Genomic DNA, 22,392 nt, shown 5'->3' on the forward strand with positions numbered 1-22,392 from the left:
CTTAGAAACCTTGACAATCCCTACCTACTTTTCCTCTATACCAACGCTTCCTCCTCCTAACTCCCTTCCTCTGTCCTGGTCATGTTGGGGCAGTGGCACTCACTCACTCCCATTGACAGATTACTTTCCTAATGGAATTTAATTATTTATCCCTTCCTCATGGCGATTTAGCCAGGAAAAGACCGACAGGGGGAGCGTGAGGGAGGACAGCACAGCGAGGGAGGGCGGAGGAAAGAGGAAGGGAGAGGTGCTCATTTCCTCCAGTGGCAAGAGACTGGATCATCTCTGTTTTCATTTGAAGATATGTCATTCAGATAGAAGAGAGAGGAGTGTGAGGGATGTTAGAAGGAGGAAAAACAGAGAGGTGGGCAGAGATAAAAAATAAGGGAGAGTCACGGCTGATGGAGCAGCACGGACACACAAGCTCACTGTGAGGAAAAAATAGAACAAAATACTGAAGAAAATGAGTATATATGACATTTAGTGTCATACCATGTCTAACTTAAACAAGCATATGAATATATTGCTTTTTCTTGTCACAAAGAACATCGTATTGAGTTACATTCAACCCCGTAGTGATTTTTTGTGTACATGCCTAACTCTAATCATTAGTCCTGCGTCTCAGTCGTTTACTATGTGGCAATCAGATTTCTGTCCTTGATTGGGAGGAAAGTCCCTGTCGAGTAGATCACTGACGCCAAAGTGAGAGTGACAAACAAACACACACACTGAAAGGAACATGAGAGTGAGACAACATTTATTTCCTCTGTGTTCCTCTCCGTACTTCACCTGCGCTACACTCGTCACACACCTCTCCATCTTCTGCCTGCACCTTCTTTTTCCTTTCTTCGTCTGAAGCTGCTTCTCCCTCTCTCTCTCTCTCCCTCTCTCTCTCACTGGGGATCCTAATTAAGCTTGGCTGCTCTTTGATGTTGTCGCCTTGGCAACAGTCACCACGATGAGGCTGGGTCTGCACACTCTCTCAAACTCACTCAGGCATACACAAATACAGTACACACAGACACACACACACACACACATATAGAAAGTACTAAAGATTGCAGCCGGTGTGTGACCCCTGGTTCAGATGATAGCTAACACAATGACTCAGACATGTGCGTAGGCTTCGTGTGTGTGTGTGTGTGTGTGTGTGTGTGTGTGTGTGCGCACGTCTTGACTACATGTGTGCACACATGTTACAACAGCAGAGCAAAGAAAGCGTCCTCCATGCTGCTGAGCTGGACACAGATAATGAAGAATTAAGCCGGCTGTATTTGTAGAAGTGGCTGAAGAAGTGACAGAGCTTCGGTTCACAGTGTCCACTGAGATGCGACGCACTTTGTTCTGACATTCAACCTCTTACCTGTCCCTGTGTTTTGTCTTCCTAAATAAATGTTTGTGTGGGCTGAAAGCCCTCCAGATGAATCATGTGCAACTGTTAGCACTGGCTGTTACTCGAGGCAGTACATCATATGACAAACTTGTCTGACTTGTAGCAGGGGAGTTCCTCATTTTTCTCACTGAGCCCTGGCCTTTCTTCATCATCTCTGTTTTGAGCTTCTTTTCTGTCCACTGCAAAAATCTCCTATTAAGGCATCCATGTCCACGTTTGAGAATACATGCTTACTGTTTAGTTTTGGCTCAATATGGTTATATGTTGTTGTCCTTCCTTGTGCAATATGATCATTGATATTTTTGATTTAATAAATGAAGGCGCTCTAAAGTAAACGGTCTCTGTCAGTTTCACTCACTGGGCGTCGCGACTTGATGTCTCCAGTAAATGAAGAAGAAGAAGAGTTTGCTGCAGGATAATGGTGGAGAAAGCTACATGCTCCATCCACGTTCAATACATAGACTTCATGTTCTCTATGTTGTGAATAAATTGAGAAATCCTGCACTTTTAACTTTTCACAGACGTTTTGTTTTCTTCCGTTAGACAGATATCGGGATGTACCGCGATATATGTCTTTCCATATATTGATTAAGACAGAATCAGTGTATTAGACAGACAGACAGACGACTTTATTGATCCCTTTGGGAGGTTCCCTCGGGGAAATTAACAGTCGTGATATTGTGATATTATTGGTATCGTGGACCGGGTATCGTATCTTGAGGTTCCCCTGCTATTGTTGCTAAGTTAGTAACCTGTTTCCAAAGTAAATCATTTGTTCAATTACTATAGTAAAAAATGATTCTTAAAGACCGTGTAAAGCAAATGCACAGTTGTACTTCTTCACACACTTTACTATGTGGCTGAGGACATGTAAAAAAATACGACACTGTGGAGTAAAGACTGAAAACTGTTTCTCCTCAGTCTTCCACGTTTAAAAATATGGTTCAGCGACACACTGGAGTCATATAGTAAACATAACTCTAACTCAAACACTTCACCCTCAGTAAGCTTCATCAGCACTTTACCAGTTCACCTGTGAGTAACTGCACCTGCTCCTGCACTAGATCCTTTGTTTTGCTCGCTACCTGAGATTTCTTTGTCCCAAAAATGTGTCTTACCTTGAAAGGTAATAAACAGCAGAGTCCTGCTGTGAAGCTGCAGGTGCCACTGATAGACAAAGAGGCAAATAGAGGACAGGACTGTGACCAAAATGGTGAAAATGTCTCTTCTACGTGAACAGGCAGTTTGATCCCGGAGTGTTTGCATTCTGTGCAAACACTGACAGACAGCGACATTCGCCTGCTTTGGTCCCCACTGAAGCGTGTCTGTGTCTGTGTCTGTGTCTGTATTCGTATTCCCCAGCATTTCAGGGCATAAAATGTTGCTGAATTTTGCATGATTTGAAACCTTAGTTTTGAACACTTGGCACCTTCTTTAATCATTCAAATTTGGCAAAGTGGTTAGTAAGACGTTTTCCTGTGGGGTGACAGAGTCAGAGGATATTTTACATCACTTTACAGGCACTTTTAAACTCAAGCTCTCAATGCTAGAAACATTTATATTTCATGGTGTCCTTTCCCCTGGTGCCCGTCTTTATTCCCTTTAACGAAACCCGATTCTTACCACTTGCTTTTAACAACGCTGCTTTGATGTTAATATAGAGAGTAACCACAGCAATTACGAACAAAAAACGTCCTCATGCACAGAGACAGAAACTGCAGATTAAGTAACATTATTTAGTGGCGATGAGACTGGCAGAAAAACTCTTATTGTCATCGTCTTTTTTTGAATATTGTGTATGATTGTGATAAACTGGAACGTGTTTCACTCCAGAGCCGCAGCTTCTCATGACTTGGCATCTTTGGTTTAATTTAAGAGTCGTAGTTTAGATGAAAATGAGCCGAAGCACTGAATGGAGACTGAATGGATTACTGATTAGATGGATGTTGTTTTACATCTCGAGAAAACAACATTTACTTCAAATTGCTTCTGGTTCCTTTAATCATCAGATCAGTCAGCTGTACTGATGAGTGGACTGTGCCAGCCGAGGACCATGATGAACGGTTGCATTAAAACAACTCCTCACCACTTTTAATTCTCCTCATGTCCTTCCTGTCCCTGCAGCTGTTTGTCATCGACAACGGAGCAGACGACTGGCGCATTGCCATGACGATGGAAAGGGTCCTGCTGATTGCGCTGGAGCTGCTGGTGTCTGCGGTGCATCCGGTGCCCGGGGACTTCAAGTTTCAGTGGCGGGCGCGGCTGGCCTTCTCGTATGCACCGTCACAGGCGGAGGCTGACCTGGACATGGTGCTGAGTGTGCCCATGTTCCTGCGCCTCTACCTCATCGCCAGAGTCATGCTCCTGCACAGTAAACTCTTCACCGATGCCTCCTCCAGGAGTATAGGTGCCCTAAATAAGGTTAGATTGGTTTGTGCTTGCAGGTTTGTGTCTGTGCAGTATGCATTCCAAATGTGGTTGTCAAACATTTCACTGGAAACAGGCGACAGAGTTGTAAATGTATTGAGGTCAAGAGCTCTCTCTTCTGCATTAAAACTGTGCCCATGCTGTCCTTCCTTCCACTACGTCCTTCTAGACACCCTGGTCCTCTTTATCTTCCACTTCAAATCCCATTTTTTCTTCTTTTGCAATAATTGTCAATAGAGACTTAGATGTAAGCTATGGTTTCATAAAACAATATGAGACGGGGGCGTGAAATGGGAACAAGAAATTGCATACGGCTCAAATGGGGCATAAAAATCAAGTACGAGAATGAGATTGCTATACGAGCACGGGGGAAACGTGCACAGAGCATGTAATAAATGATTGGTGCCAGTTTCCTAATGAGTTTAAACTAAAGACATTCCTCTGAAATCAGGAAGCGGGTGTTGCACGTGTTGGAAATATGCGGTCTACCAGGAGTAGAGGAGAGGAGAACAGTGGAAGAGAGCAAGTCACTTCCAAATGAGTGATTTAGCAGTTTGAGAGTGTATCTGCGACGGCACGATGCTGACCCGCAGGCTGCAGTCACAGAGAGAAGAGGTGAAGTTGCCGTTGACGTGCAGCTCTAACGTGTGACAGCATATTTATCAGCTACTTTACCCTTCCAGGGCACAACTGCTGTACTCTGATGATCTATTTTCCTGACATGATGGTCTGCCTCTTATTGATAAATGAGCCACATATGAAAAAAAGGAAAGAAGAAACTGCACTAGAATGAGCCAATTACTCAGAGACATCGTATAGGTTGACCCGGGTCAGAGGACGAGCCCCGATCTTGACTCACATGACTGCAGAGTCCCATCAAAAGCTACTCAGAAGACTAATAAGTAAAACATAAAGTCCGAGTGGGAGACTGTACACAAATACAAATGTCTATTACTATGTCATTTTTCACCTCTGGTTTTTACTAACTGTGAGTATATGTGTGTGTGTGTGTGTCCATGCATCGTAGGTGCATTTTAACACCCGGTTTGTAATGAAAACCCTCATGACTATCTGCCCTGGGACGGTGCTGCTGGTCTTCAGCATCTCTCTGTGGATCATCGCTGCCTGGACTGTGCGAGTGTGTGAGAGGTCAGTAACAAAGCTGGTCCATTTCCATGTGTGTGTTTGTGTTGTGTGTCTGTTGTGTGTGCCATAGGACAAGGAATTAAAACTCCAGTGAATAAGAATTAGTGACTAATCTAATCTAATTTTGAGACTACAGATTGTAACAAATGGAGTCCTCCATGTGTGGCCTTCACATACCAGAAGAGATCATCATTCTTCATTTCTGCATCAAAGTGCACAGCACAAAGAAATATGATTGTGCCCTGTGTAAAGCAAGGCCGTTGCCTAAAGAACAGAAAAGAAAAGACTTATTCTTAGGCTATGAAAAGCAAACAATTTTTTATATAATAAAATGATAGAAACATAAACTATGGGTAGTATATTTCATTTTTGCCAACAAATCCTCACAATGGACCTTAAAATCAATGGTGCCTTTTTAGGCTGTTTGTATGTGGTGTACAGCAGATCACAGCAAGTTTGTTAAAACTTCCTTTTACTTCCTCCTTACCTCCTTCAGTATTTATAACTAGAACACAAACACCTAAGGGGCACTCGCAGGTTCTTCAGGGAAAATCTGGTTGGGATTTGTGATGGTGGCAGAGCAGAACTGTTCCTCCAAATGTCCTTCCAATAGGCAACAAATGAGATTCCAGCTCCACGCGGCTCGAGAGCTGAAGCCAGTGTGAATCCCCGTAGCACAAGGAAACGGAGCCTTAAGGAAAGCAGACTGCCATAAAGTGGCCTAACATTTACTGCACTAGTCAACACAACAGTGTGGCTCCAACTGGAGAAACGAGTCGACAGGCTCTCAACCACAGACCTAAAGGGACTTTAATATATAATTGTATTGTCTTGCCTTTAACTGTTTTTGATATCAGTTGGGTACGAAGCTTTGAATGCATCACTGCAATGCTGCTGAAAAGCCGTCTGGCACGACACAGCCGAACGAACGGAGGAAAAACACACACATCTTCATTGACTTTTTTTCTACCAAATAGTTTTTGTGAAAACTTTGTTTCCAAACTGCACCAGGCTCAGTTACTACGGCAACCATTTTGTGTGCAGGGCAGAAATTATAAAAGGAAGAGCTGCAGTTGCATGATATGTTCTGTGTCAGGTAAAATTGCAGGGCACGTGTTTGAGGCATTTATTTATGCAAATTTTGCATAAATGAAAAGGCAAGGTTTTCTTTTTATCGTTAATATTTATATGTGAATATAGTTGACGACCAGCAGCCTCTGAACCTTTGATCTTTGTTTTTAGGTATCATGATGCTCAGGACGTGACCAGTAACTTCCTGGGAGCCATGTGGCTCATCTCCATCACTTTCCTGTCCATCGGTTATGGAGACATGGTTCCGCACACCTACTGTGGCAGAGGAGTCTGTCTCCTCACAGGAATCATGGTTAGTAGATTTCCTCCCCCTCTGTCCTTTCTGTCCATCTCGCTGTGTCACTCTCGCTCCCCTTGCAGCTGTCCTGGCGTCATTCAAAGGTCAGCAGATTAGAGAGCATGCTGCCATTTGGGAGAGACATTCTGCCATTTGCGTAATTTGGGCAATCCTCTCTGAATTAGCCTGCATCTGTGTGTCTGTGTTTTGTGTGTGTGTGTGTGTGTGTGTGTTCTATAAACTGTTTCTGTCCTTATTGCATAATGAAGGTCCCTCCTTTCAGTGTGCCATGTCCTCCCACTCTCAATTTCTCTTTCTCTGTCTGTCAGTCACTTTCCTTCTGGACCGCTCTCTCATCCCTCTCTTTTTCTATACATCCATCTATCTCTTTCTTCCTCTCTGTCCGTGTCTTCTTCCCTGAGGCCATGTGTCTATTTCTATCTCCCCTCCATCTGTTATTATCAGTGTTTAAGCTACCAACTGCTACTCTGTTTGCTTCACTTCGCAGGTGTTCCTCCGTCCTCCGAACTCTTTTACGTTCAGTTTATATTATTTTCTTCTTTCTTGTAGTGTCTTCGCCTTCATGTCTTGCCTCTTTTTGTCAAAAAAAGGAATTACCACAGGTCTTAATCTACTGATGTGAATGCAGACCATTGTTTTCCTTGCTGTCACAGAGTTAGACGCTTTCAAATGCAAACGGAAAATCTCTACGTCTTAATATCAAGTAATGTGTACTAATAAGTACGGCAGCTGATGAAAGACAAAGTCGGATGCGACCTGGGAATGCTTTGCTCACAGGACACAGTGTTCCACATGTTTTATGTTGCAGAGGGAGAGAGAACAGTGAGTAATAGAAGACGAGTGTAAAGCTAGAAACTGAAAATTCACCTGAAATTACTGAATGACATAACAATTCATTATTTCCTAAATTGCAGACGTGTGCATTGCATTAAGCACGCCACTATCACGTTTGTCAAATAAGAGTTAGAGTAGGTAGTCTGGGTATGATGTTTAGAATGTCATATTTCGTTACAATGACATTTCTTATCTTTACTTATGTTGCCTTTTTAAAAGCTACGGCAGCCATTGTTCAGTCTTTGACGCTCACAAATCGTTTTTAAACAGTCCTCAGATCAGCCCACTAATGATATATAAATTCAACAAGCAAAGCTTCCAAATTGCTTTACTTGTATCATGAAATTGTTCATTCTTGACCATGTAACTGCTGAGCAGCATTCTGATGTCAATATTATTATCACTGCTGCAGACATCCATACTCCAGTTACACACTTACATGTCTAGTACACCCTCGAGTGTTCAGCAAAGGTGTCCCTGAAATAAAGTAGCAACCATCTTGACATCATTAAAAAACAATTAGAGGTCCAGTGTGTGACATTTAAGAGGGTTTTTTGGCAGGAGTGGAATTTAATATCCATAAATATGTTTGTATAAGTGTATAATTGCTTTAAAAATAAAAAAAATCATGTCGTTTTCGTAGCCTTAGAATAAAGCCGTGTTTCCCCTGAGTGGTTCCGTTCAGTACGTGTCCGAGGGAGTTGTAGCATCGTTCTCTTCTTCTTTGGTAGGAATGCGTCATATTCCCTGTGTCCAGATTTGTATCGCCACCCGATGGCGAAGTGAGATACTACAGGACCCTGACACGAGAGTATAGCAGGGTCTGTGGTATGCGACGTGCACCTCGGCGCACGTGGCGTGTGCACAGAAGTATACCAGGGCCTTTAGAGATCCATCAACATGACCCTAAAATTGTCATTCAGAATGTCATTTTTCTGTTCGTTGAGCTCCTGTGATGGTTGTTTCTATTTTGCATTGAAAATGATGTCTCTCACTATAGTTACTTCAACCCTAAACTAAACGGAAAACCTCCGCACATTCCTATATAATCCCTATGTCTGCATTTGTCAGTGCACTTTTTCCCTAACTGAATAAACAGACACTTTAACAAAGACATACACAAATGTCCATTTGTTGAGTGAATCATCCAATCAGTGCTTTAGTGTTTAGTGTGAGAGTGAGAACACTTACTGTAATGTTAGCACACTCACACACACATAAAGGAACAAAACAGGGGGTGGATACGCGGTTGTCCCGAGCCCGCTGCTACAGACTGCATCCTCCACACAACACTGACACAGAACTTGACACACACTCTTAGTATGACTCCCACACACACTCTCCTCCCCTGTCACACACACACACACACACACACTTGCCACACTCGTCAGAGTGTTCATGAGTGGTTTATTTTCGTTGATAATCAGAGATAAAGGGAGTGAGGATGCAGGTGGAAGAGGGGAGCGGGCGCAGCAGGTTGCTGGAAGTGAAGTTAACAGAGGATTTCTTTAAAAGTGGAGAGCAGGGGTGACGGGTCGGGGGCAGAAAACAGGATGTTGGGTTTTTGTTTTTTTTCCTTGGTTGAAAATTATTGTAATGAGTCTCTATAGGAGAAATTCTCGCCCTTGTTACTATGACAACACATGAAGGCCAATGTTGTTGGAATATACCACTGCCCCGAGGCTACTTGGGGGTGTGCAAGGTGTAAGTGTGTATGGATGTGTGCGTGCTTTCATGTGTCTGTGTGGGCAGGCGGATGGTGGTGGAGTAGACTACAGCAGAATGTTTGTACTTACATAAAGCAAAAGATGACTGATTTCCAAATTAGAGCACATATCAGATAATGCACAGGGCCCTTCGTGTACTACATGTTTATGTGGTGTGTGTATTTCCATTATGTGTCCATCCATGCATTTTGTTGATTCTTAACTTTTACTTTGACTTACTTAGCATATATAAGCAATATGTGAACATTCAGCAAATGGTTTAAAGAACAAAATAAGGTACATGCTGTCCTCTATGTGTGTGTGTGTGTTAATATGAAAATAATAGAAAATATTTTAGTATGAGAAAGTGTAACTGTTGACAAATGCTGTACATTGATACGTTTTTACAATACAATGCAACACACCAAAAGTTAAGTCATACATGATTTAAGTGTACATGACTTGACATACATAAGAAAATAAATAAATTGAAAATAAAATAAACAAAATGAAACATTTTGGTACATTTTAATCAATTCCAGTGACCAAAAACACATCAAAATAAGCATTTCAAATCTGTGTATTGTTACACTGATCGTATACTTATGAGCGTATACATTATAAATACATTACAAATGCTAAACATGGCATGAAGACAAAGTGTTACCATGCAAATGAGTGTTTATTGTTATGTCTTCAGCTTCCTGATACAGAAGGAAGAGAAGGAACCATTTTAAACTGTTGGGTTTTTTCCTTCATGAAGATGAGTAATAGATGTAATTGTTACCTGGAGAGTGTGAATTACAGAGGCAGAGATTGGTGATTCCCCATTTCTCTGACAGCTCTCTAGATGGCTGTGCTGTAGTGGAGGGAGCGAGGGAAACACCCAGGCATATGAAACAAATCACAACAGCACAGCCATCATCAGCCGTGTCGCTCTGTGGAGATTGCACAGGGAAGCCTGCTGGAATCAAATGGATGCAGGCGTCTACACAAACAAACGCTCGCTCTCTCTTACACACGCGCACGCACTAACACACTAACACACACACACGCCGGCACATGCACAAAGCCTGCCTTGACAAACCAATCAGCACCCCGCTGTTTTTGACCGAGAAGGACAATTTTCAACATGCTCGCAGACACGTGCACACAGCTGGGAAACAGTCAACGTGTAGAGGGATCTTTGCGCCCAGAGCACAGACATGTACGAGCTCTGAGGCTTTCCCATCAGTTTTCATCATATTTTATTCATAGTTGTCGAATAAACACAAATAGAGTAGATGAGTGTATAGACGTGGGCACTAATGCCTGTTTGTGCATTACATTTTACTGAACCCAGCCAAAGTTATTTCTGGCAAACCTGTCTTGTCTCTTAGTAATGTGCACGATGAAGACCTGACTATTCACCCTTCCCTTCATGCTTCAAAAAAGCTCTCCCTCTAACTCACTACGATTCTCTCCTTTATTCTCTCTCTCTCTCTCTCGCACTCGCTCACACTCCCTTTCTCTCCCACTGTGAGTTGCACAAACTCACAAGCAGCACTCATACATTTTCATTAAACTCTCTTAATCTTAATTCATTACTTATCAGATATGTGACCTCATTAACACGGCCTTCTCCTCTGCCTCTCTCTCTCTCTCTCTCTTCCTCCTCCTCCTTGCACACACACACGCCCACTCCTCCTGCATTCATCGCTCCCTTCATGTTTCCTGCCTTCCCCATTTATATTTACTCCTAGCTCATTGCTCTCTTTATCTTTTCTTCCTTCTCCCTTTGTTTCCACTCCATGCCTGCACCCATCAGAGGAACCGGTTAGCACTCAACAGCCCATTGAAAAATAGTGTCTAATCTGGAAGTTAATTAAGTCTGTCTCCCCCCCCGTGCTCCTGCTTCTCTTCTCCTCTCAAGCATGTCTTCCTGGATGAGAGACTGCTGTCACTCTCTCCCCAATGACTTTGCCATATGTTTCATGTGGGTCAAGCTGAAAACATACAAAGCAGTCGACGCGTTTAGACTGACTTCCTGCAAACCTTGGACCTCGGTTGACAGTAGAAGATTGACACCATGTACTTCAGATTGACAGCATCTAATTAAATGAAATTAGGTTGTGTCAATCTCGGGTGTTTATTTTTTTTTCATCTATAAAAGGGGCATATCTTTCAGCTGTAGTGGTGATATAGAGAGCATCTCACACCAGATGGATTGCAAGTGAAAAATAGACTTGGCTTGCATTTCAACATGAGGAAATGTGGATCTGGAACAGAGCTATCCCTCCTAATCCTCTCCCCTCTCTCCTCTCTCCTCTCTCCTTTTCACTTCTCCTGTCTTTCTTGTATTTGTCCTTGGCCCGTTCAATCATCTGGGCTAATTCCCCAGCGAAAAGCCACCGATTTACCCATTCCTCCTCTGTACTGACTGACTCAGTGCTCTGTTTTCTGCTCCTCCCTCTCTCAGGGTGCAGGCTGCACAGCTCTGGTGGTTGCCGTGGTAGCCAGGAAGCTGGAGCTGACCAAGGCTGAGAAACACGTACACAACTTCATGATGGACACGCAACTCACCAAGAGGGTGTGTAGGCCTGTGTGGTATGAATGAATATGTCGTTGTGTTTCACAAATGAGGCAAAACTACTGAATAGTTGGTGAAATAAATGGCGTGTTCTCTGTATGCAACGTAATTGAGCTCCCGACAGAACTATAATTTGTAAAACTGCCGGGGGTTTTATCTGTAAATGCCCTTTGGTGGGATTTGGCTCTGTTGATTTGGGATATCTCTGCTGTTAGACAAGGTATTTGAAAAGTCATCTAAATGGCTTGTCCTTTCACACACACCCTCCCTCACCCCGCCCCTACCACAGCATCCCACTATCACTGTGTATTTTTGTGAGCGAGTGTCGTGTTATTTGAGTGAGTAAAGGCAATAAAAGGTCATTTCTTTCTCGCTCTTTCTGCTCAGCTCCCTCATTTACCATCTCCCTCTCTTTCTGTCCATCTCTTATCTCCTCCCTCCATTTCATCCCTCGTCTGACATTTTACAGTAAACACTTTTCTCTCAGTCGCTTTCACTCCTTCCTCTTTTGATTTCTGTTTTCCTTGCCACCTGCCTCCCTCCCTCCTCACCCCCTCCTTTCCCCCCGTAGTCCTTTTCAATTTTTCATAAAGTTGAAAGACCCAAGTTTTAAAAATAGCTCCCATATCAAATATGTAGGGTACATTATGGCAGTGGGGTATCTGTGTAACTAAACAGGGCAGAATGATCAATAATTTCAGTCGGTATAAAATATCGATAGAGGAGCATTATTAATCCTTCTCTAACAGTTCAGCCGTCACCACGTCTTCCTGCATTCAACACCTTTGTGTGTGTGTGTGTGTGGAGAGAGAGGATTTGCACACCTTTACAGAAGTTGTTACTGAAGATGTTTACCCTCACTTTAAAAAGGATTTCAAACTTCATTTAACAACATTGTTTTTATTGTTTTTCCAGTGTAAGAAGAAGTGACAATTAGGGATTTGTCAAACTTAACTTTTGTATCTTTGCAATGTTTTTAGCTCAAAATCAATCTGTCAGTAGATTAAAATATCTCAGTACCTCCTGTACTGGATTGTAAACTGTGTACTAATATTTGTTGTCAGCTCAGCATGAATCCATATGACTTGTACTTTGTTGCCGTGGGGTGACATTTAGGTAGCGGTCGACCAATTTGATTTTAGATCTTTTGATGACCAATATACCAATATTGTCCCTGATAGAATATGAGTGTACAACAAATAATACAAAACTAGCTTGAAAAGACTTAATTGAACAATAGTTGGGGTCTGTCTCTCCAATCTGTAGTTATATATTGCAGAGAGCACTGCCATAGATATCTGTTCTTCTACTGAAGGTAACAGACTGTTTCATTCTTTGCCATTTAATGACATCACCTGTTTTGCAGAGCTGCTGCACTGATTCACAAAGTGCTTTGACTTTGAAAATCACCTTAAATCATAAACTTTAAAATGCTACTCAGTAAAATGCCAGAGCTCTTCAGTGTGAAGCCTCTGATTTGTTGGTGTTACAAATATTTCACAATAAAAGCCTTGTTGAAAATAGTGAGTGGAAACGGGGAAAAGAAATGCTCGAGTGTTTTTACTTTGAAAATAGGTACAGGACGTATTGTGTTTGTGGCTCATGCAACTCAGGAAGCCACTGATTACTGGTCACGTCGATGTCAAGCTTTTTTTGTTGTGTGGCGTAAAAAGAAAAAGCTGGAATACAAAACCACTTTGGGGAAAAAGACAGAGGATCAGTCACCTAATCAGAAAGTGAGCAGAAGCTCATCTTGTTACTTAACTTTTATCACATGAAAAAAAGAGAAATGTTTAAATGTAAATAAAGAATATAAGAAAAATATAAGAAATTATTAGACAGTTATTTGAAAATAATCTGGAAAAATTAATTCCTACATATTAGAATTTTATTCTGCCAAGCAAGTTCAAATTTCCTTTAATGATTTTATTGTGTTAATATTGTGTATTTTTAACTGAATTCATTAGCCGGAAGTTTAAATCAGTGTCTTAACAAAGACACTCATCATCCAATAAGGGAGGTGCCATTGAGTAGTTTCATTCAGCACAGTACACCATGCTGTGTGTTGACATTTCCTTCAAAGGATCTGAGTTTAATGCAGTGGTAATTGTCTCCTGCCCTCTATTACTGAGAGCCCAATGATTGAAGCTGTTGTACGTATGCACTTTGATTTACATGGTTGAGGCCATTCTCCTCCATAACGCCGTAACAAGAGCGTACAATCACTCAAGGTTTTATAATGAATAATGCAATGGTAGACTCAGTCACATGTGCACACACACACACACACACACACACTGGCGTTCTACATCAATGAAATGAGTTTTCTTCCCTTTGAAGAATTAACAAGAATGTCAATTAAATGCCAATCAGTGAAGCTGTTCGCCAGCAGACTGTGTTTCTGCTAATGTCTGTGCTTGTCAGCGCTGTTGGAGAACAGCAATACATCTGCACACACTCACTCCACGTACAGAGGATACTTAGTCCAAATCTGTGTGGTAGTCTTTAAAATGTCTGACACATGTTTCAGACACAGAGTGGCACAGGCTTAAATCACCTTATCACGGAGGACGCTGCGCTGTAAAGACATCGTTTAAAGTTCAGTGCGCAGGGATAATTCTCGCGCAGTGTTCACTGAAGTGAAGTGCTCCTCTCCCTCTCGCTCTTTGATGGGATTAACATGGTTGTTAATTAAATAACAGTTAATATCCTGAACTATGCGTGTGAGGTTTAGTTGCTCATGTTTGATGCTGGGGCTTTTTGTGTCCGTGCACACACAGAGTTGAAGGTGTGTTTCAAAGGCTGGCACTGTGCATGCAGTTTACAGTTTACGTTGGCGCTAAAGCTGAAGTACTGGTTCGTTTAGAGCGCTGCTGGAAATCCATCTGGTCAGAATATTGCCCAGACATTCACAGAGCACCCTTGACGCTGAAAAAGCAGGACATACTTACTGTCAGTGCTAAGTTAGTGGGGTGGAGTGGTGTCTCCTTCCCCTTGATAGCGCTGTACAATGTCAATACAATGCCACTCATTGAAGCAATAAGCCTATTGACTGGGTGAATGTGGAGTCTGTTTCTGTGGACAGTGCTTTTATGTCAAGCTTTTTTCAATTGAACCTGTCAGGCCTGTGTATATATACATTTGTATTCCTGATGTGCCCTCGCTCTCCACATCGAACCACTGGTTCATTCCGAGCATTATCAGATGTCGCTGTGGCATAATCAGAGTTTCACCCTGTGAATATTCAGAGTGCACTCTGTTCTCTGGCCAAGGAGGAGATAGAGCAGTGTCTTCCAATGTTTACACCACCGGCCAAATGGGAGCAGTCTAACCCCCGAAGAATTCGTCTTTGCTAGCTTTCACTCCACACAGTAAAAATAACTCCTCATCTGAAAGCCTTTCAATTCACACTCAAGCCAGATGGATCCTTATTAGTGCAGATGCAATTATTTTGACTCAGTGAAAAGTGCTGTGAACACATCATGAATAGGATTCTCTAGTGAACCCCTCAGCGCTTGCTTTAGATGTTAGAAAAATATGTGACTGTTCTTCATTGTGTGTCGGTGCAGACATGGAAGTGTGTGAGACTTGTTTCTTGCCTGTTAGGAGAAGGTCACAGCAGCAAACGCTGTGTGGATCTATGGCCCCATGAATGGGGTGAGAGGTTGTTGCCAGGGTAATTGGCCTGTTTGTTTATGTTTTGTCCTCTTCTTGGTGGCACAATTGTGTCTCCAGCACCATAATTACTAATTACATACACAGGTCATTAAAGTCCTACTGTGTTCAAAGGGTCAGGTGTTCCAGTTACTGTGAGAGAAAACATTCCCACCACTGCAGCAAAAATAAAGGGGAAAGAATACTTTTTTCTCTCTTTCTGCTTTTTTTTTTAAGTATTTAGTTAATTAAATGAGTAGTTCATTCAGGTTGCCAACATGCACATTGGAGTAATGAGTAAAACTAGTAAAGCGAGGTGGCTGCAAACAGGTTGGAGCATGACTGAGAACTCTTTTTCTTCTTAATGATAGTTTTGCTTGACGGAGCCCATTTTGCTCACCTAACATCATCCTTGTTCATGCAGGCGACACAGAAGCAGAACTATTATTATTATTATTATTATTATTATTATTATTAACAAAAAGCTTTACTTACCATTATTACCCTACCAGTCTGTAATGCCTTCTTTACCATATTTGTACAGATTGATTTATGCTCCACAGTATGTCATTAACTGCCCAACATGCTGAGGTGTGGAGACCCCCCATTTACCGTAAGGTTTGTCATGTAGGGACGCAGCCAGAACAAGTCTTTGACCCAAAGCAGCCATATGGTCCCAACATGGTCGCCAAAGTACAGGCCATATGGCCCAGAAACGGCTGCTGCTGCCGTCGTTTGGTTTCTCGCAGAGTATTCTTAGCAGCCTCATGTTGAGTCTTTTACATCTCTTAATGGCGTTGCCGTCTCTAACTCAGTTTTTAAGAGAAACCCCAGAGGGAAAGAGGGGGAAAACATAAAGTGTATTATAGGGAATTGACTTTAAAATACAAACAATCCGGTGTTATATGTCCCTGTTGTTTGCACATGAAGCAGTTTCAGGGATTTTAATGAATGTTGAAGCTGTAGCATCACTTAATTAAATGTCCTGAAGCCGTGTAACAGGCTCCCTCTGCACCACTGGACAGATGTTGCGTGAACATTTCCACAGTGAGGCAGCCCAACGGACACAAGATGCCATCATTCATCATATTTCACTTACCCCACAGTGATTAATCAAATGATAAATAGGATTTGACATATCAATTTACAGATGGGCCTGTAGAAACGAGGGGTATTAAATGTGCTCTTCAGTAACCTGGCCCGTGATTAAAACTCCACGATCTGTGTTTTGTTCCAACATAATCCAGACAAATTAACTCTTTGTTCACTGTCGCCGGTGATAGATATCTTTTTCAACCGTGTGTATGTGGAAATGATTAAACATGTATATTAAATCCATTAAGATATGAACAGTTATGGTGACTCTTGTGCTGTTGGCTTTCTGCTGTGCCTTTAGGATCCTTGCAGCCCTGTAATCCTGTTTGTACACACACAGAGGGACATGGGATAAAACATCTTGTACCTCCTACTGCAGCTTTAGTTTTAAATGTAAATCGTATTTGTCATGGCCCTAAACATATTTCCTTTTCTTTTATATTTCATTGCGTTTCTTTTCATGAGGTTTAAATACTATATTTGAATAAACTGTCGGTAAACACGTTGAATAAAGTTAAGAAGTAATAACTGTGATGCAATTGACTGGTAATATGGCAAGTTTGCAGTATGACTTAAGCTGCTGGAGGGGTTATCATCTACATAATGTTGGCTCCGTTTGGTACGACTTCACCTGCGTTATTGAAAAAAATGAATCTCCAAGGCTCAGGACCTCGCACTCTCTTCATCTGTAGCCAGTAGTGTGTGCACATGTGTGTGTAGGCTTGTATGCATGTGAGCAGTTCTTGACTGTGGTGGATGGATGCTGATTAGCCAAGCTGCATGAGGTCTTTTGTGCTCCTCAGATGGGGGACATAATTGTTCTTTGTTCGCTCCTCGGCTCCTCTTTGAAGTCTTTCATTCAGTTTATGTCCTTAGAATGTCTCTCTCTCCCTTCTCTACGCTATCCACCCGCACTTCCCAAACCTCCGTGTTGTAATTACATAGCAACCTGCAGACACATGTAATACACAGAAGCAGATATGGAGAGAAAGCAATGTACGAGAATGCTGATGATGCTTGTCCACACAGAAATCGACCGGGAGCCCACTCTGACATTTTGAGTCCGTATTTTATTAAATTATAGCAATCTCACGTTCAGATGGTATCAACTAAAAGCCTTTTTCTGACCGGTGAAATGGAGAAAAATAACTATCCTGCTATTGACTCTGATGGCTATCAACACTTTCCATATGTGAATGTTATTCCATAGTTCCACTTCTCTAATGTGTCTCTTGTGCAGGGCTGAGTTTCTCTCTGACAGTGACTTAAAGAGCAGCGTCTCATTCCACCGTTGTTTCTTTCACTTGTTGTCATAATTAAATGGAGGATCATTGGTTTTAATGAACCACTGTTGAAATGTGCTGAATTACCTTCCACCATCCAAGATAATGTGGTCCACTTGAGTTAGTCTAAAACACAATGTGGCTTATAGACAAACACGCAGTGTGTGTGTGTGTGTGTGTGTGTGGAAATGAGACTCCTGTTGGTTCTCATTGCCAAATCTCCCTAAGGAGCTAGCTGTTTATGCACGCTTGAAAAGCATTGGCAAGGAAGTCGATGTGTGTGTGTGTAGAGAGACCGAGAGAATGAGGGCATCCTTTAAGAAGAGAAAGATGGTGTATTGTTTTGTTTTAGTTTGTTTCATTTTTACAGGATGACAATGAAGCATGGGGCGGTGGGGGTAAAGTGAAAGAGAGCAGGGTTCTACAAACCTGTTGAGTGCTTCAGCTGCCAAGGGCTTACCTGTTGCTCACAAAATGTATCTCTGTGTCTTTGTGTCTATTATCTGGGAGCAGATAAAGAACGCGGCGGCTAACGTGTTGAGAGAGACCTGGCTCATCTACAAACACACAAAGCTGATGAAGAAGATCGACCACTCCAGGGTCCGCAAACACCAGCGGAAGTTCCTTCAGGCGATACATCAGTGAGGCCACTTCTCACACACACACACACACACAGCAGTGCTGCTGAACTGATGAAACCTTTGAAAATCAGCTGTACTTTCTATCCACCCACAGGTTGAATCAACGCTGATAATCAGATGAAGTGCATGAATCCCTAGTACACACACACATACCCACAATGAATCATCATCTGCTAAAGAGCAGGTTCACTACATGCAGATACAGGTGTGGGCCTGGACTGCGTGTACGATTAGAGATACTTTGAACATCAGAAAAATACAAATAAACAGAATTACGGAAGTAGAGGTTTTGTGTGTAACATTTAGTATGTTTGCATGTGTATGGGTAGTTTGGTTTACTACCCACAAGTGTCGAATGTTTTTTGAATAAAAATTCCCTTTTTTTTGTAGCCTTAGAAAAATCCTTTCACACACACAAGAGTCTTGCTTTGTGGAGGCAAAATCCTGTTAAAGCCGTGTTTAAACAGGTTTTTAAACAGTGTGAATAGAGTATTTATTACAATCTGCAGTCTCAACATTAGATGTCATGAATTCCAACACACTAGACCTTTAAACTCCATATTGAAACGTCAAAACAATGCAACATAATATAGCAACACACTGGAACAGTATTGTTTGGTTATATTTGAACAGTTACAACTGACAGTGAGAGGCTGAAGTTTTGCTTTGCTAAAGTGTTTCCCTGAAGCCACTTGTCATTTGTTTTTGCTTCCTCCTTCCAACTGGAACAGTTCACTCTAGAGTTGAAACCGTTATTAAGTGCCTTGAAAAGATTGTGTCAAGAGACTCTTTTAAGGTTAATCTTGAAGCATGACTGGCTGACAGGCTGATTTCATGGGGATATGAGCACATTTTCTGATACAAAGCTGTGAGACAACCTCATCTGGAGGTGGAGCATTACAAAATCAGTCTGCAGTTCACTTAAATGGAAAAAGCCATTCATGAAAACACACATTAGATCTCACTAATTGTTTTATTGAGTTTACAGAGTTATCCAGGTCCAATCTTTAATTAAACCGAAGGAAAATCTATTTTATTTTAGGCAACTGCTTAAATTTTTTTATATTTTATTTGATTCCCTTAATTGTTTCCTTAAGGTTTATGAGTACTGCTAAGGTTCATGAATATTAATGACCTTGTTTGTTTACTCTAGTGCTTAAGGTCACAGTCTACGGTAATTACGTGTGTATATTTTTTTTACCAACATTACAAAATTGCCATGTTTCAGAGCACATAGTGCATTCATATCCAGTGACACCCTGCAGGTAGAAATGAGGCAGAATTTGGCAAGGTGACCGCTCCACTGTGTCGCTGTCTGGACCTGGAGGGAACAGCGCTCTGTACCAACCCCAATCTATTTAGCAGGTTTCAACTTTGTGTGTACGTCTGTTTGTGTTTGTTTGCAGATTACGTAGTGTAAAAATGGAGCAAAGGAAACTCAGCGATCAGGCCAACACACTAGTGGACCTTTCAAAGGTGAGACACACAAACACACACACTGTACACTCACATGCCGGACATCCTTTACGTACAACACACACTTCCCACACGTCAATACCCATACCGTCCATACCACAACAGTCCTCCATTTCCATGTTGACCAGCCCATTTATGTGGCATTGTGTCGCCTAGCAACCAGGAAAAAGTGTTGAAAGAGGGATGACTGAGTGAGCGAGTGAAGAGGAAATGAGAGGAGGGAGGGGAGCGCTCATGTTTTTCTGTTGCTGTGTGGGTGTGTGAGTGAGAATGCTGTGTTTGTGGGTTCATGTGTGTGCGTGCGTTCTTGTGCGTGTGCATGTGTGTGAAAGAGAACAGGAGAACAGGGAATGATGAGATAGAGACTTGAAAAAGATCGATGGTGGGTGCTACTGTGTGTCTTTCCAAGGAGCAATAGCTTTAGCACCAAATATATTGCAATTATGGCATCTCAATGACTCCATCTCAATTGGCCACTTGTGCGTTTACCATGGTTACGGAGGCCAGGATGTACAAGGCAGGGACACTGCCGCCTTTCTTTCATGCTCTCTTGTCTCTTATTCTCTCTTTCTTCACAACATTATAACGCCCACATGGAGACTTCCCTCCAGCCTCTTCATGATTCCAGCTCATACTCCCTGATGGACCTTTTTTTTATTATTCACTCCTCTCTAACCTTTTGCTTGGCTTTTTTTTTGCTTCATTATGAATCTGTCATATTTCATTCCATGCACAAGATTTTTTTATAGCTTTAATATGACGCTTCCTGTTAATATATTTGTATCTGTCTCCCCTCTTTCAATACGCTGTGTGTCCCCTCCCTCTCCCCTCTCCTCCTCTCCTCTCCTCTCCTCTCCTCTCCTCTCTCCTCTCCCTCTCCTCTCCTCTCCTCTCCTCTCCCTCTCCTCTCTCTCCTCTCCTCTCCTCTCCTCTCCTCTCTCTCCTCTCCTCCTCTCCTCTCCTCTCCTCTCACAGATGCAGAGTGTCATGTATGAGCTTATGTCGGAGCTCAACGACCGCAGTGAGGACTTGGAGCGCCAGATGCTGTCCTTGGAGCATCGGGTGGAGCAGCTCACTGCTGGGTTCAACGCACTCCCGGCTCACCTCTCCGCCACCCTCAGTGCCCAGCATGCTGCCCTGGTTCACTTGCTGCGAGAAAGAGATTCGAGGGATGGCAGAGGAGGAGGAGGAGGAGGAGGTTGTGGAGCTGTGATCCCCTTGTCCCCCGCAACTTCTTTATCCACTGCCCCAGCTTCAGTGTCTCCAATCCAGGTCACCACTCTGGCAGCACCCCCAGCCCAAGTCCCTACTTTGGCCTTGGAGTCTCCGTCTCTGTCTCCTCCTCCACTGAGTCCAGAGGGGAGTCTGGAGACAAGTCCCAACCCCAACTCCTGCACCTCCAGCTGCTGAAGACAGCTGTGAGGACCAGGAATGGACAAACCTGGGGGACAAGAGCGGAGGAGAGGACATGCCCGTCCTCTCACTTCAGACTAAAGGAGAGAAAGGAGGAGAGATGTGACGTGATCCTCTGAAACCCGTGCCCCATGAATGAGGGATGAAGACAGTAATAATGGGATGAAGATGACGGGCCAGTATGGATGACTTGACATGCTTGTGATTTTTGGGGCACTTTCCTTGATGATGGGATGGAGCGGAAGAAATTGAGATGGAATGATGACTCTAAAAGGTGTGAGGGGGAGGAAGAATGTCATGAAGGTAAAAAATGGAGGAAGAGAGGAAGAGGAGAGAGGAGGGGAAATAACAAGGAATAATTATATGAACTCATAGCTCCTAAACGGAATCCACTCTAATTATTGAAAAAGGCCTTTTATTCTCCTTCCTCTCTCCCCCCCCCCTTCCTTGTCTCTCTCTCCTCCCTCCCCTTCATCAGGAATTAATGACCATGACTTTTTATCCTTATAATGTATTTTCTATCTGAATGCTATTTGTGTGTTAAAAAGCATCCCTTTAACAGTAGGTTCGATCATACGACCATCATTTAAAAAAACTAGTGGCATGCACTGCACGTACACACACACACACACACACACATCACCTTACACCACAGTACAAACACAAATACACAATCTTTCACAATGCAGGCCCTGTTTCCACTCACACAAAGAAATGAATGCACCAGCCCACGTTATAATACTTAAGCCTATACTGCCAAGCACTCAATGCACTCTCAATCTCCACAGAGCACTGCCAAGCAATGTAGACTCACTGTAAACAACAACAACAAAAAAATGTTCATCCTAACAACTTTTCTGTCAGTGGGTGTGAGCTAATGCAGCAGTTTAGACATCGCATAATTGTGATATTTTATCTACTCAGTCAGGAGAATAACAACAGTTCACCGAGCTCCTCCAAACTGCACCTCGAGCAGGAATAAGCTGCCGAGGGATGAGTCATTGTATCATCTGTTTGTGATGAAGGTGGTAGCAGGATATTAAAAAAAATAATAATAATAATAATAACACAACTACAAAAGAACTTTATTGCTGTGTTGACTGATTAAGTTGAACTGATGTTTTAGTGTAACTGTAGTTTTGCTGAGTCTTTAAAAGAGAGTAGATTTTTGTTTTTACTTCCTGTCGACATTATTAGTTAATAATGTGAGAGTTAAAGGTCCAGTGTGTAACATTTAGGAGGGTTTATTGGCAGAAATTGAATATTCTTCCCATAATTAGGTTTCACTAAGTGTATCATTTCTTTTCAACGCATTTGTTCGGTTTTTAATAGCCTGAGAATAAGTCTTATAAAGGGCTTTACTTT

At 42.4% G+C, this 22,392-nt stretch overlaps 1 protein-coding gene across 3 annotated transcripts in view; it reads left to right on the forward strand.

Annotated features, from left to right (window-relative positions):
• kcnn3 (potassium intermediate/small conductance calcium-activated channel, subfamily N, member 3) overlaps nt 1-21,658 on the forward strand; it is a 43,765-nt gene extending 22,107 nt beyond the window's left edge. For 2 of the 3 annotated variants that reach the window (XM_044034910.1, XM_044034911.1), the window contains exons 4-10: nt 3,518-3,814; nt 4,848-4,969; nt 6,209-6,350; nt 11,355-11,465; nt 18,011-18,138; nt 19,545-19,614; nt 20,590-21,658. In XM_044034910.1, coding sequence (XP_043890845.1) covers nt 3,518-3,814; nt 4,848-4,969; nt 6,209-6,350; nt 11,355-11,465; nt 18,011-18,138; nt 19,545-19,614; nt 20,590-21,024 — 1,305 coding nt within the window. In that variant the 3' untranslated portion in view covers nt 21,025-21,658. The other variant, XM_044034912.1, reaches the window with a different exon arrangement.
• The last annotated feature ends 734 nt before the right edge of the window (nt 21,659-22,392 follow it).

This window comes from Solea senegalensis, linkage group LG9 (genome assembly GCF_019176455.1).
Source record: "Solea senegalensis isolate Sse05_10M linkage group LG9, IFAPA_SoseM_1, whole genome shotgun sequence".
Classification (NCBI taxonomy): domain Eukaryota; kingdom Metazoa; phylum Chordata; class Actinopteri; order Pleuronectiformes; family Soleidae; genus Solea; species Solea senegalensis.